This window comes from Gracilinanus agilis, chromosome 2 (assembly GCF_016433145.1).
Source record: "Gracilinanus agilis isolate LMUSP501 chromosome 2, AgileGrace, whole genome shotgun sequence".
NCBI classification, from domain to species: domain Eukaryota; kingdom Metazoa; phylum Chordata; class Mammalia; order Didelphimorphia; family Didelphidae; genus Gracilinanus; species Gracilinanus agilis.
Genome location: NC_058131.1, coordinates 562,524,765 through 562,538,107, shown reverse-complemented (window position 1 = coordinate 562,538,107; position 13,343 = coordinate 562,524,765). Strand labels below are relative to the sequence as shown.

The 13,343-nt window shown below is 38.5% G+C and overlaps 1 protein-coding gene across 2 annotated transcripts in view; it reads right to left on the bottom strand.

The window, feature by feature from the left end:
• Positions 1–12,307, bottom strand: part of MINDY2 (MINDY lysine 48 deubiquitinase 2) — a 131,197-nt gene extending 118,890 nt beyond the window's left edge. Inside the window, exon 1 of one of the 2 annotated variants that reach the window (XM_044665306.1) lies at positions 11,429–12,307. In XM_044665306.1, the coding sequence (XP_044521241.1) occupies positions 11,429–12,217 (789 nt within the window). In that variant the 5' untranslated portion in view covers positions 12,218–12,307. The remainder of the gene's footprint in view (positions 1–11,428) is intronic. The other variant, XM_044665305.1, reaches the window with a different exon arrangement.
• Positions 12,308–13,343: the final 1,036 nt, after the last annotated feature.

Sequence of the window (13,343 nt, the reverse complement as noted above, 5' to 3'; positions counted from 1 at the left end):
TGCATTCCTGCGGGGCTGTGGAATTGGTTCCATTGGGTAAGGCCAACCTGGAAAGACTTGGGTTTGAAAAGAGTATGATCCTGGCAATGGATTGTGACTGCTGCCTAAGGACCAATATAACTAAATATGGCCCTGGTAATATATGTAAACTGAGAACTGGACAGGTTAAGTTGATTAAATTAAATACTGATAGGAATGGAGACACAGGCCTAATATTACATTGCTAGAGCAGCTGTGAACTGTTTTTCAGAAGACAAGGTGGAAATATAGATTAAGAAGCTGTAAAGCTGTTCTTACTCAATCACCTGGGGATCCCATTACTAGGATGAGGCCTTAAGGGCATTATTGAAAGGGTAAAAAGCTATGTAATTATAAAAATATTCATAGAAGCTTTGTTTATAATGACAAAATAAATAGAAATAACACAAATGCAATGACTGGGAGAAATGTGTAAATAGATTGTGATATTTGAATGTAATGGATTACATTATGTTATTAGAAATTACAAATATTAGAAATATAAAGAAAATAAGGGAAATATAGGAAGAGAAGAAAAGAGAGTAAGAATAATACATATTATGATTACATTTAAAAATAGCCTCAGCTTTCTCCAAGGCTCTGATCTGGTGTTCTATCCTTTTGTGGTAGATTTCCTAAGCTCTCCAACTTTCAACTGATTGCTCCCTCCTCAAATGATCTTTTTACCTGTAAAGGAACTAGTTGTTCTAGGTGTCACTCCCTTAAAATGAATTCTCATTGGAATTCCAGATAACCAGGAAGTCATCTTGAGCAGCTATAGTTCTTGGACAATTGTTCATAAGCCTCAAGCAATGTGTTCCCCCAAAATAATCAATTGATTCCATTAGCTTTTAGATAATGGATTTGCTGAAAAGATATACAATGACAGTTCGTAAAAAATTCCTACCCAAGCAACTATGCCACAAGTATATGCAGAATCTGTTAAAGGTATAGGCACTAACTGAAAGTAAAATTGTAGTGAAATATATGTATATGTTACTAGAGAACACTTGTGACAAAGTGATATATTCTTACTCCTAGCAACTGGAAGATTAGATATTATATTAATTATATTATATATTCATCATGTCATATAATATATATTGTTAAATGATAGTTTGTTACATATATTCTGTTACATGATATATTTTGTTACATGCCTTATATTTCATATATTATATGAAATTATTTTATATCATGTAATATATTTCTGCCATTTAAAAAAGCCTCAAAAATCAAGAGGAAAAAAGTAAAAACAATCCAAAGGGAACTCAAAAGCAGAGGATGTCTATATTAGTATGCATATATAATTTATATATTTTAAACAAACTGAAAACAATGTGGAGTTTGAGGTTTTACACATAATTTTTTAATGCATTTGTTTATTTAAGTATTTTTGATGGTGGTGATTACTAAGTATATAATTTTTAAAACTGGGGGGAAAAAGAATGGGGAAGAAGACCCAGGTTATGTTTGAAGGCAGCAGGGAAGATGCTAGTGGATAAGGTAAGGTTGAAAATTTGGGACAGAAAGGAGAAGAGAAGAGGGGATAGAATCAAAGGCACAAGTACAAGAATTGACAATGATAACGGTTCCCCTTCCTCTTAAACTCAAGCAAAAGAGGGATGGATTGGGGATGATGTCAAAGGAATTGAAGTATAGAATAGAGAAGGAGAGGAAGCTTGAGAGTGGCCTCAACTTTTTTCAGTGAAGTTTATGGTGAAATCTTCTGCTGGGAGAAGTAGAAGAGACAAATGGGGGTAGCATAGATGAGTGGTGCCAAACCCAAATAGAAACATATTCCAGCAGGCCTCCATATTGTCTTAAAAAAACACAAATTAACCTGATCTATGCTTTTGTATTTTAATAATTCTGTTAAACATTTCCCAATTACATTTGATTTTGTTTTCAGGAGTTTTGAAGTCCAAGTCTGAGAATGACACTTTTGGTGTAGATGCTGTGAGAAGAGAACTGGAATTGGCTCTGTGGAAAATGATCAGAGATGGTGTATTGGGACCTAGTCAACACAGCTGAGTGACTTCATATCTGTCTTCAGTAATACATAATCAAGAGTGGAGAAGGTAGATAGAGTCTAAAAAGGGATGAGAAGTCAATGGATTCAAATGTTAAAGAAACAGGGAAGGTAAATGGTTTAATAGATATAGAACCAGGTCTGGAGACAGGAAGTACTGGGTTCAGATCTTGCCCCAGAAACTTCCTAACTGAACCCAATTGTCTAGCCCTTACCATTCTTCTACCTCAGAGCCAACAGTTTGTCTCAATTCTCTAAGACAAAGGGTAAGGGTTTTAAAAAAAAAAAAAGATAAAAAGACTATCAAGCTAAAGAACAAGGGAATAAAGATAAAACATTCCACTAATCTCAGGAGAGGTGTTGAACTTAAAATTCAGAAAGATATACATTTTCAGGAATAGTCAAAGTAAGAAATTGTATATCAGACTATATGTATGCACTGGAGGCTTTATTTTTATTTTTCAGGTTTTTAAAAGTTGCTCAATGGGGTAAGAGGTTAAGGTAGTAGGAGAGATAGATTAATAAAGGGTAAGAAAACTAGCCTTAAAAAGAATTGAATAAAATTATTTTTAAAGACATTTTTTGTTATCCACATCCAGAGAAAGAACTGTGGGAGCAGAAACAGAAGACAAACAACTTCTTAATCACATGAGTCAATGGGGATATGATTGGGGATGTAGACTCTAAATGATCACTCCAGTGCACATATCAATAATATGGAAATAGGTCTTGATCAATGACACATGTAAAACTCAGTGGAATTGCACATCAGCAATGGGAGGGGGGTGGAAGGAGGGGAGGGAAAGAACATGAATCATGTAACCATGGAAAATTTTTCTTAATTAATCAATTAAAAAAACTAAGAAAATAAATAAAGACATTTTTTAAGAAACTGTACCAAAATACAAGTCTAATCAACACACTAACATTATTATTATGGCTATTTTATAAATAACCATTTAGGTTAAATTATTTTTATATTCGAAATTGCAATACTGTAAGCTATTTGAGAGAATGAATTGTTTCATACTTTGTACCTGTATACCCAGCACCAAGCAGCACTTGCCACATATTAGATGCTTAATACTTAGTGATTGGTTCGTTGATCTTCCTTTTTTCTTTACTGCCTGCGCTGTTCTAATTCCATCTCTTTCTTCCACTTAAATGTAAACATTTAGCAAGTTTCTGTTTTAGCCACCTTTCCTGTCTATACTCTTTCTTTTGGTCATTTCTATTACTCCCATTATCAATATAATCCTTATATCTCTATCTCCAAATGAATAGTTTCTTCTGAGCTTTAATTTCCAAATGTTTACTGTATGTCTCCACTTAAAAATGTTTTGCTAGCACCTCAGAACAACATGCCTGGCTCATTATTTCTTCTAAAACCTGTTCCTTCTCCAGAAAAAATAACAAAAGTTCATTATCTTTGTTAATGGTACAACAGTTCTCAATCACCCAGGCTCAAAAACTTAAGGATTATTGTTGATTTTTCTCTTTTATCCCTACCATCTACCAACCATCAATTCCAGTTAATTATATTTTTATAATGTCTCTCGGAAATGGGGGTTAAGTGACTTGCCCAGGGTCACACAGCTGGGAAGTGTCTGGGGCTAGATTTGAACCTAGGACCTCCCATCTCTAGGCCTGGATCTCAATCCACTGAGCTACCCAGCTGCCCCCTCTCATTATCATTCTTATTGGCAACACTAGTGGTTCAGGTCCTTAGTTTCTGTTTAGATGACTGATGACTACCAGAGTTAAACTTCTTTTATCTTCAGTAAATCAATCAACAAGCATGTATTAAATGCCTCTATGTACCAGCCACTGGGTCAAATATTGCAGCCCAAAGACATGAAAAAATCCCAACTCTCAAGATTACAGTCCCTCTCATACACCACTACCCAACATTTTTTTTAACCCTTACTTTCTGTCTTAGTAACAACTCTAAGACAGAAGGACAATGGTTAGGCAAATGAAATTAAGTAATTTGCCCTTGGTATGCTGCTAGGAAGTGACTGAGGTAAATTTTGAACTCAGATCCTCCTGACTTCATCTACTGAGCCACTGGACCAACTAGCTGTTCACTACCCAACATTCCTAATGAACCTCCAAATCTTTCAATGGTTTCCTCTACTGAATAAAGTCTGAACTCCTTATTCTAGCATGCGGGATTCCCCACAATTTGTACCACTTAAGTTTTTTTTTTTTCAATCTTGTGTCATATTATTCTCTTCAAATATTTTATACCTCAAACTGGGCTTAGTTGTAATTTCTTAGAATATCTTCATTTTTTCTTGCTTCTGTGCCTTTGTTCATGCTAATCTCCATGCTGGGAATACATTTTCTCCTTTCTACTCATCATCCGGGATCCAGCTCAAATGCTCTCTTTTTCATGAAGCCTTTCTAATTCCCCCAGCAGGAAATGACCTCCTTTTTCTGCAGTCTCTCAGCACTTTGTACCTCTCTTATCCACTTGCTATAATTGTAATTTGCATTCAAGTTATGTGCATTTTTTTCTGTATTAGATTGTAGAAGAGGATTTTTAGAAATTCTTTTTGTACCTATTTTCTGAGCAATGCTTTGCACATAGTAATAGTTCAAGTTCAAATTTGCTGAATTTGTCAATCTTAATAACATGAAATGAATTTAGTAGCTTTTAAAGCAATGATTATATATGCATAAATATAGGAATGGATATGGCTTCATAATCTTTAAAAACATCCTAAAATGTTTTTTTCTTAGAAATTGAATACTTGAGAAAAATATGAAAATAAAACACCAGATGTACTTTAAATTATTATTTTTTAAACTCTTACCTTCTTTCTTAGAATCAATACTATGTATTTGTTCTAAGGCAGAAGAGCTAGGCCAGTGATTCCCAAAGTGGGTGCCACCGGCCCCTGGTGGGTGCTGCAGCAATGGGGGGGGTAGGGGTGGCGGTGATGGCCACAGGTGCATTTGGGGGTGGTGAATAAATGTAAGGGAGCGGTGATAGTATGTGATAAGGGGCACTAAGTAATATTTTTTCTGGAAAGGGGGCGGTAGGCCAAAAAAGTTTGGGAACCACTGGGCTGGGCAATGGGGGTTAAGTGACTTGCCCAGGGTCACACAGCTAGGAAATGTCTAAGGCCAGATTTGAACCTAGGACCTCTAGGCCTGGCTCTCAATCCATTTAGCCACCCAGCTGCCCCCTATACTTTAAATTATTGCCAAAATATCCCAGAAAATACAACCTATTAATATATGAGTTAACTTGATACCAGTTAAAAGTGATAATTTAATTCCAATTTTGCAGTGCTGCTTGACTACAATATAACTATCAGTAAGAGACTATATGGTATCAAAACATAAAAATTTTATGCTAGACCTTTTCAGTTCAAGATGCTGTTTCACTACCTAAATTTCCAAGTCAGTATTCAGAATCGCTCACAGTAAGCCACCTGACTTACTTATAGTTCACCCTGACTCATGAACTACTTTTAATACTCAAATTCTCTCCTTTTATTCACAGCTAATTTTTTTATGGGTACATGTGACTTTGGTACTCTAGGCTCCATAATCAAGTTTTAGAGATTAATAGGATGTAATGTATATTTGCATGTTGCTTAATTATATGTGAGTGATTTTTAACCCAAATAAGATTTAGTTTGTTCCTGTGCCCTGATTTATGTTTTCCTTCCTACATCCACTACTGTCCAAAGAACATCGCTTCCACTTGGGCCTTCTCTCCTTAAATGTTATCCTTCTTCAATACTATCCTTAAATACTTAGGAGTAAAAAGTTATATCCTAAGAATACTATAATGGCACTTCATTTTGAAAAAGGTTGCTGACTCCTGCCATAAATATATTTGCTTGCCTAACTGATTTTCCAATGATTTTCCACTTCTGCCAATTTCCAAACTTATCTTTTATCTAATCCTCATGTCTAGCTTCCTGTGTTCATGTTCATGCTCCCATATCCTAAAAACTGCAGGGGCAAGCCTCAAATTTATGTAGACATGATTCATTGTATTTATATTATAAAATGAATTTAGTCATGGCTACTGCAGAACATTTCAACTCTTCCTTCTTAGAAGCCTTGGTTTATTATCTGTGAAGTTATGCCACTTTTTCCCTTAAACTTCTCTTTTCACAGCAAAAATACTCAGTTTTGGAGTTCAAATTTTAGTCTATCAAGATGATTCAAACCACATAGCAAAAATTTCCCATTTCTTCAATCACCTCATCATAACCATATTTTTCTCTATTAATCCTCTCATACCTTTTTATGTAGCTAAGAGAAGACAGAACTTTGTGGGCTCTGGAGCCTAATTCTTCGGGATTCTTAAAGGGCCTAATTTATACTTCTTTTTAGAAACTTTAATCTTTTGTAGTCTCCTGATTGCATTTTTATTGTGCTTGTTATATATTCTTTCCTTGAAATTCTCTTTTGTTTATTTCTGTGATTTCTTCACTATTCCCGTTTTCCACGTGCTTCTCAGGTAGCTTTTACTGTTTCCTCTCCTTTTTAACTTGTGGCATCCCAGGTATATTCTAATCTTGAAAGTATTATTGATGTATTAATGTTGTAACCTATGTGTTCATATACCAGACTCATGGTCATATTATTTCTTGATCATTATATTTAATTGATACTCTACTAATTCTGACCACTCTCCAAACCTAGAGTCCAAAGGTCAGGAGAATTCTTGAGCAGGACATTAGCTGCCTCGGGGTCCTAGCTCCTACCTTGACAGACCAGATTCCCTACCGAGTCACATGTTTGATTAACCTCCTCCTCTTTGACATTGTGGTTATCAATTGAGCCAATGTCAAATCATATGTCAATGTCAAATGGTCATTAACTACCTCCCATTCTCCATTCCTTGATTCTCCAATTAAAGATTGGGGACACATGTATCTCTCTCTCTCAGAGATGAGAGATCCTGGGTTCAGATCTGATCTTAGACACTCCCTAGCTCTGTGACCTTGGGCAAGTTACTTAACCCCTCCTTAGCCTTGACCTCTCTTCTGCACAGTATTGATTCTAAGACAGAAGGTAAGGATTTAAAAAAAAATTGGTTCCACTTGTTTTTATATCACCTTCATTTCTCCCTCCACTACAAAAAGAAAGACAAAGGAAAAGAAAAAAGAAAAAACAGTTAAGACTTTTCTCCTGCTGTTAATTGTGGCACTATAATATTGGTTCTGAAGTCCAAAAGATAATTAACTCTTCCTTTTCCTTTATCTTTCCTACTTACTCACTAAGCCTTGTTAAAATGTGTCTCGAACTGGGTCTTTTTTTTTCTTTTGAAACAAGGGTCTTCTTTCCTTGCCCAACTGGAACTGCAGTTTCTAATCCAGCTGAATTCCATTGGTGATTGGCACATAAGCTTTGATCTGCTCTATTTCTAACCTGTCCCTCACTAAGGAGCCTAGGGCATCTCCCTACTTCCCTCTCTGCGGCTCACTATACTGTACTAATTAATACCAGACTTAGTATGGACAATGATCAGTTTCAGTCTTACTGAGATTCCAAACTCTTAAAGTCAAATGATCACCAGCCTCAGTTTACCCAATAATAGAGATTACACAGGTATATAACATCATATTCTGCTGGTCCCTAGTTTTTTGTTCTGAGTCACTTCCCCCAGCATAAACTAAAAATTGCTAGTTTAGGCCCTCAACACCTCTCACCTAGATTTTTAAAAATAGCTTCCTATTAGTATCAAGTCTCTCTGTTAACTAACCCATTCTTCATACAGCTGTCAAATTGATATTCCTAAAATATAAATATTACCACTTCACCCTCCTACTCAAAGAAAGGATGTCCACTTTCCTCAGTATTCTTACTTATAATTGTGAAACATTAGCAATAACAATAAGACAAGAAAAAGAAATTAAGGTTGCAAGATAGGCAAAAAGGAGATAGTAGTTATCAAAATCACTTGGCATTGCTTAAAAAGTAGAGCAGTTCAATGAAAAACTAGAGAATCTAAAATAGATCTCAGTGAACTCAAAGTTCAATAAACTGGGAAACATAAATTACTTAGAAATGAACACCCTCTTTGTTTAAAAAAGTTTTTTTAAAAACTGCTAGGAGAGGAGGCAACTAGGTAGCTCAGTAGATTAACAGCCAGACCTAGAGATGGGAGATCCTAGATTCAAATCTGACCTCAGACACTTCCTAGCTGTGTGACCCTGGGCAAGTCACTTAACCCCCACTGCCTAGCCCTTATCACTCTTCTGCCTTAGAACCAATACATAGTATTATGTATTACAGGATAAATTTTAGGTTTAATCCAATACTTTTTCTATACTCCATTATATATCCTAAATAAATAAATAAATGTTATATAAAAAATTATACTATAAAAAAAATAGAAGAGGAGATCGTATCGCTTTCACAGCTATGGACAGATGCTGTCTTAACTTCATAAGAGATGGAGGCAATTACAGAAGATAAAATAGATAAACTCTGATTATATAAAATTGAAAAGACCAAAAGTCTGCAGATAAGTGGTCAAAAACTATTAAGGTTCTCAAAAGAATTGTAGACTAATAACCACATGAAAGAATGTCCCAAGACAACAATAAGAAGTCACAACCCCGAAGGTTCACCTTATATATTACAAACTGGCAAAAAGACGAACCTGAAAATTAGTCAATGCTGGAGCAGTTGTAGGAAGACAGACAAAATAATGCATTGTTGGTAGAGCTGCAAATCAATGCAACCATTCTAGAAAGCAATCTGGAATTCTTCAGATAAAATAACTAAATTGTCAATTCTCTTAAGACTCAAGAGATTCCACTACTGGGCTTATACTCCAAGGAAGTCATTAATAAGAATGCCTTTATATAAACCAAAGTATTTATAGCAGCGCTTTTTGTAAGAGATGAATTAGAAACAAAATAGATACTCTGCAATTGGGGAATGGCTAAACAAACTGTGACACATAAATGCAATGAAATCGTATTATGCTCTAAGAATTGACAGATACGATGAATACAGAGAAACACAGAAAACTCTACACGAAATGATAAGAGTTTGAAGTAAGCAGTGATAAGAAAATACTATACACTACAACTACCAAAATATAAACATAAAGACTTTTAAAAGTAAAAGTTGCAAAATTATAAAGACTAAGCATTGCTAGAATGAACAGATATGAGAAAACACTCCTGTTATACTGATTCCTCTTTTTATTTTTTTTTTTTGGCTTAAAAAATACTACTTATATAGGATGGCTCTCTGGGAGGGGAAGAGGAAGGTGTCCTGAGAGAAATTATTGGAACAAACATCAATAAAAACTTGTTTAAATTTCCAATATCTGCTTTTGCTTGTATATATATGCTTATAAATCCTCTGTTTGGAAATTAAAACTCTCCACAATCTGACTCCCATTTACCATTTATAATCTTATTTCATTCCTTCATATGATTCCTTTTTATTCCTTCATATGATCTCTGCTTCAGTCACACTGGACTAAATTCTTCCCTATAATTTACATTCCATTTCCTAGCTAAGGTTTCCTCCATTTCTGAAATGTATTCTCTCCTCTTTCCACGTGATTGCCTTTGAAAGTCTAGAAGATAACTATCTTGTGTACCATCCCTCTCTCTACTGAACCCCTATCTCACTCCCAGTCTTCTCACCTTTCTCATAAAATCCCTAGCTTCCTTCAATGCACAGCTCAAAGGACATCTCTTATATGAGGATATTTTTCAGACCCCTATAGCCATGTGCTACTTGAAATTAATTCATATTTGCTTATTTTCCATATTATATTGTATCTCCCAGGAGAAATTCAGTTTCTTATTCATTTTTGTCTTTGTTCCCCAAAATCTTATGCTTGGACCAATAAACATTTGTTGAACTATGCTAACATGCTCTGATACTTGGATTACAGTGATGGCCTAATTGATTCATCCAAGTTACCAAACCGCACCCTCCAATCCATTTTGTACATGACTTTCAGATTAATATTTCTAAAACAGTTTCTATGTCCCATCCTAACTCTAGAATCTACAGTAACCCTCCTCTTACAAAATACAACTCCTCAAAAAAAAAAAGGTTGGAGATTATTAGATCAAAACAATTAACTTTACCTCTCCAATCTTTATAAATATCAACCTTCTATTCTAAAATTGATCCTGATTCCCTGAATTCTACCAAAAAATAAAACCCCAAAACACTCAATTCATTGTGGCTTCTAAATTTTTATTCGTATTGTTCCCTCCACCTGAAGTATTTTCTTCCCAGACAACTCAAATTCTGTTCTTCAATTCAGGACACAATTCAAACCTAGTTGTTCTAATAAAATAAACCTTATGTAGTCAAATAGATGTTAGGTTCACCATAGGCAGGTACTGTTTTCTACTTCTTTTGTATCATTCCTAATGAGGGAACCAATAAATAAGATTGATTTGTACTTTATCTGCACCTTGACTGATCTCAAATTAGTGAGATTTTACTATTCTATAATCATCACACAGATGTTTACATTAATATAATCTACTTAAAACAGGTAAACTGTTTCTCTCTTTTGCAAAACTATAAACTATTAAGGCATTTATATTGTGAGCTCTCATCATATCTTAATATTCCTTTCTTTTGTGGATTTTGGTATTTTTTTAACCATTGACATCACTAATTAACCTCTTTAGCTACTGATGGTAATATATATATAGGGTGTAGACAGCAATACACTGTAGTATATATGAGAATATATATAGCAAGCATATAGTAAAATGCCAGTATTAAAAAAAATCTAAGTCAATGGGTCAAGACAGGAGACAAAAAGCAACAAAAACATAAGGCTTTGCATAGAGAAATGAAAGAAACTACAGTACTCTGAATTCAAGACGAGGACTTCTCCTTAAATAGAAAAATGTGTCTTCTCTATCGCTCTTCCTTCTTTAATCTGATATTCAATGACCTATATATTAACCATAAATTTTAAAATAGGAAAATCTTTAGTACTTGGGCTCAAACAATATCAAAGAGTGGTACCTATGGCTTGCTTTCCTTAATACTACACTTTTTGAAAAATGGCATGAGGTTCATAAGCAAGATCATAGGAAGTTGTAAGTTTCTTTTTGGTGGGGGGAGTAAAGTTTAAGATGCTTTAGCTACTAAGTAACAGCTGTACAAAAACAGACACAAAATATCGGAACTAATATTAAACTATTATAAGAGGAAGCTTCAGAGGACAACACTCTTGTTATTCATCTGAGAATATTCTTTCAACGAAAGAGTCCCTGTGTTGTGCATTTCATGTAATATAAAAAGAGAAAAAGTGAATGGGGTATCTGCTGACCCTGGGGCTCTTTTCTTCCTCCCCACCTTTCCTTCCTTAAAAGCTGCAGGGAATAGAAAGGCTGCGGTTTATACCTTCCACGCCAGGAACAATACATTGAGGATGGCCAGCAAAGGGCAGGGTCCGTTTTCATTCTGGGTGATAATGGGCGTGTTCTCTTCCTTCCACTGGATCCACTTGATGTGATACACAGACTGTCCCGGGAAGCGTTCCTTAGAGGCCAACAGCACCTGGACGGCCTCTCCTTCCTCTTTACAGAGAGGGGCAGCTCCTCCCGACTCGGTCTCCTCCTCCTCCGGGCCCTTGAGCTCAGGCCCGTCTTCACTGCAGAATTCAGAGCTGCTGGGACAAGAATGTAAATTGGAGAACGACTCCAGGGAATCCAGGCTCGGCGATTCCCCGGGAGGGCTCGGGACGGTGCTGCTGCTGGGACTGCTGCTGCTGGGGCTGCTACTGCTCAGGCCGCCACCCGCATCCCCCGCCGCCGCTGGCGGATCTGTCCCCGCGGGAGCCGCTCCTTCTCCGGCCTCGGCTTTCTCCGAGGCAGCGGTCACCTTGTGCTGTCCTCTCGGAGCCGCCTCCAAGGCCGCGGGGGTTTCTCCATTGTGCTTCTGCTCCAACTCCGGCTGGGAGCCGGCGGTTCCGGGAGCGGTGACCCCGGGAGAATGCGTTTGCGGGCGGTTCCCAGGGCCCGCCGCCGCCCCCTGTCCATCGCGGGCGGTGCTAGGCTCTGCTGGGCTGTGCCCGGTACTGATCTTGTTTTCTTCTGCCTCTCCCTCAAGAAAAACCGTCCTTGCGGCCGGCGCTGCGGCCGTCTCCGCCCCGTGTCCTAGCAGCTGCCGGCTCTCGGGGCTGTTCTCCATGCCGAGCCGCCAGCTCCCGACTCTATCTAAATCTTGGCAGCTTCTCTTCAGACAGAGGCGTAGACGCCATGACAGCGGCACAGGCGGCTACAGCGCCTAAGCGCGGGACGTCACGGGGGTGTAGGGCGAGAGCGCGCGCGCGGAGGAGGGGGAGAGAGAGAGGGAGGGGGAAGAAGGGTGGTTCCTCGGTCCTCTCCCTTTCAGTCTCTTTCTGTCAACCTGCCGGCCGGTTCCGGGTGCTCCTCTTCGTGACAGCGCACCCGATGATAGGGTAGAGGGCTAAGGGGCGGATTCAAGAAATGCTAGAAGACAGGAAGAAGAAGGTGCAGCCTGAAGAGCCCGCCCCCAGAGCTTACGGGCGCGCCCCCGCGTCCCTCAAGAAGGAGTTAGGCATGTACCGCCCCACCCTTCACCGAGAGCGGAGGGGGCGGGACGTGGGCGCGCCGGTCAGCGCCCTAGAGGTTAGCGTAGTCGCTGGGCGTCCTGAGGCAGCTAGCGTAGGAAAACATTTTCTCGTGCAGGAAGTTGAACCCTCGGACACCCGGGCTTGCGCAGAGAAGAGGCTGCTGTGCTTCACACTTCACCCCGCTGTTTATTTGCTTTTAAAGCTGTGGCGGGGAGCGGAGTACTAGACTCGGGATTGAGTAGCTGGCGTTTGATCATTCCACCGACCCGGCTCTGGGCTAACAAAGAGAAGGGTTCTGGAGGTGACAAAGAGGGCATGGTCGCCCGTTGTAGGCTGCCCACGCCACTGAGTCCCCGGAAGGGACTTGGAAGAGGAGAATCCAAAACCCGACCCTTCCATATCACCGCCAGAACCCCAGTTCTCCTTCTTGACACATGGAGGACTTTTGGGCTCGGTCTTGATCCGCTGAAGTGTCAGAGTCCCGGGAGACTGCTGTGGTCCAAGCTTCCACAAAAATTCTAGGTCACTCACTCGGGCTAAAAACCGAAAATCATTCCCCGGAATTCCTCGAGTCACTGCGGTTTGGCGACCTCGGCTCTTTCCCACTCGGCCTGCTACGAGGAGATTGTTTCTTATCAACTTTGGCCGCAAATTTAAAGCCAGCAAGCCCATGAATTTGTCAGCGAAGACATAAATTAGACAAAAAACAAAAAAAGCAAC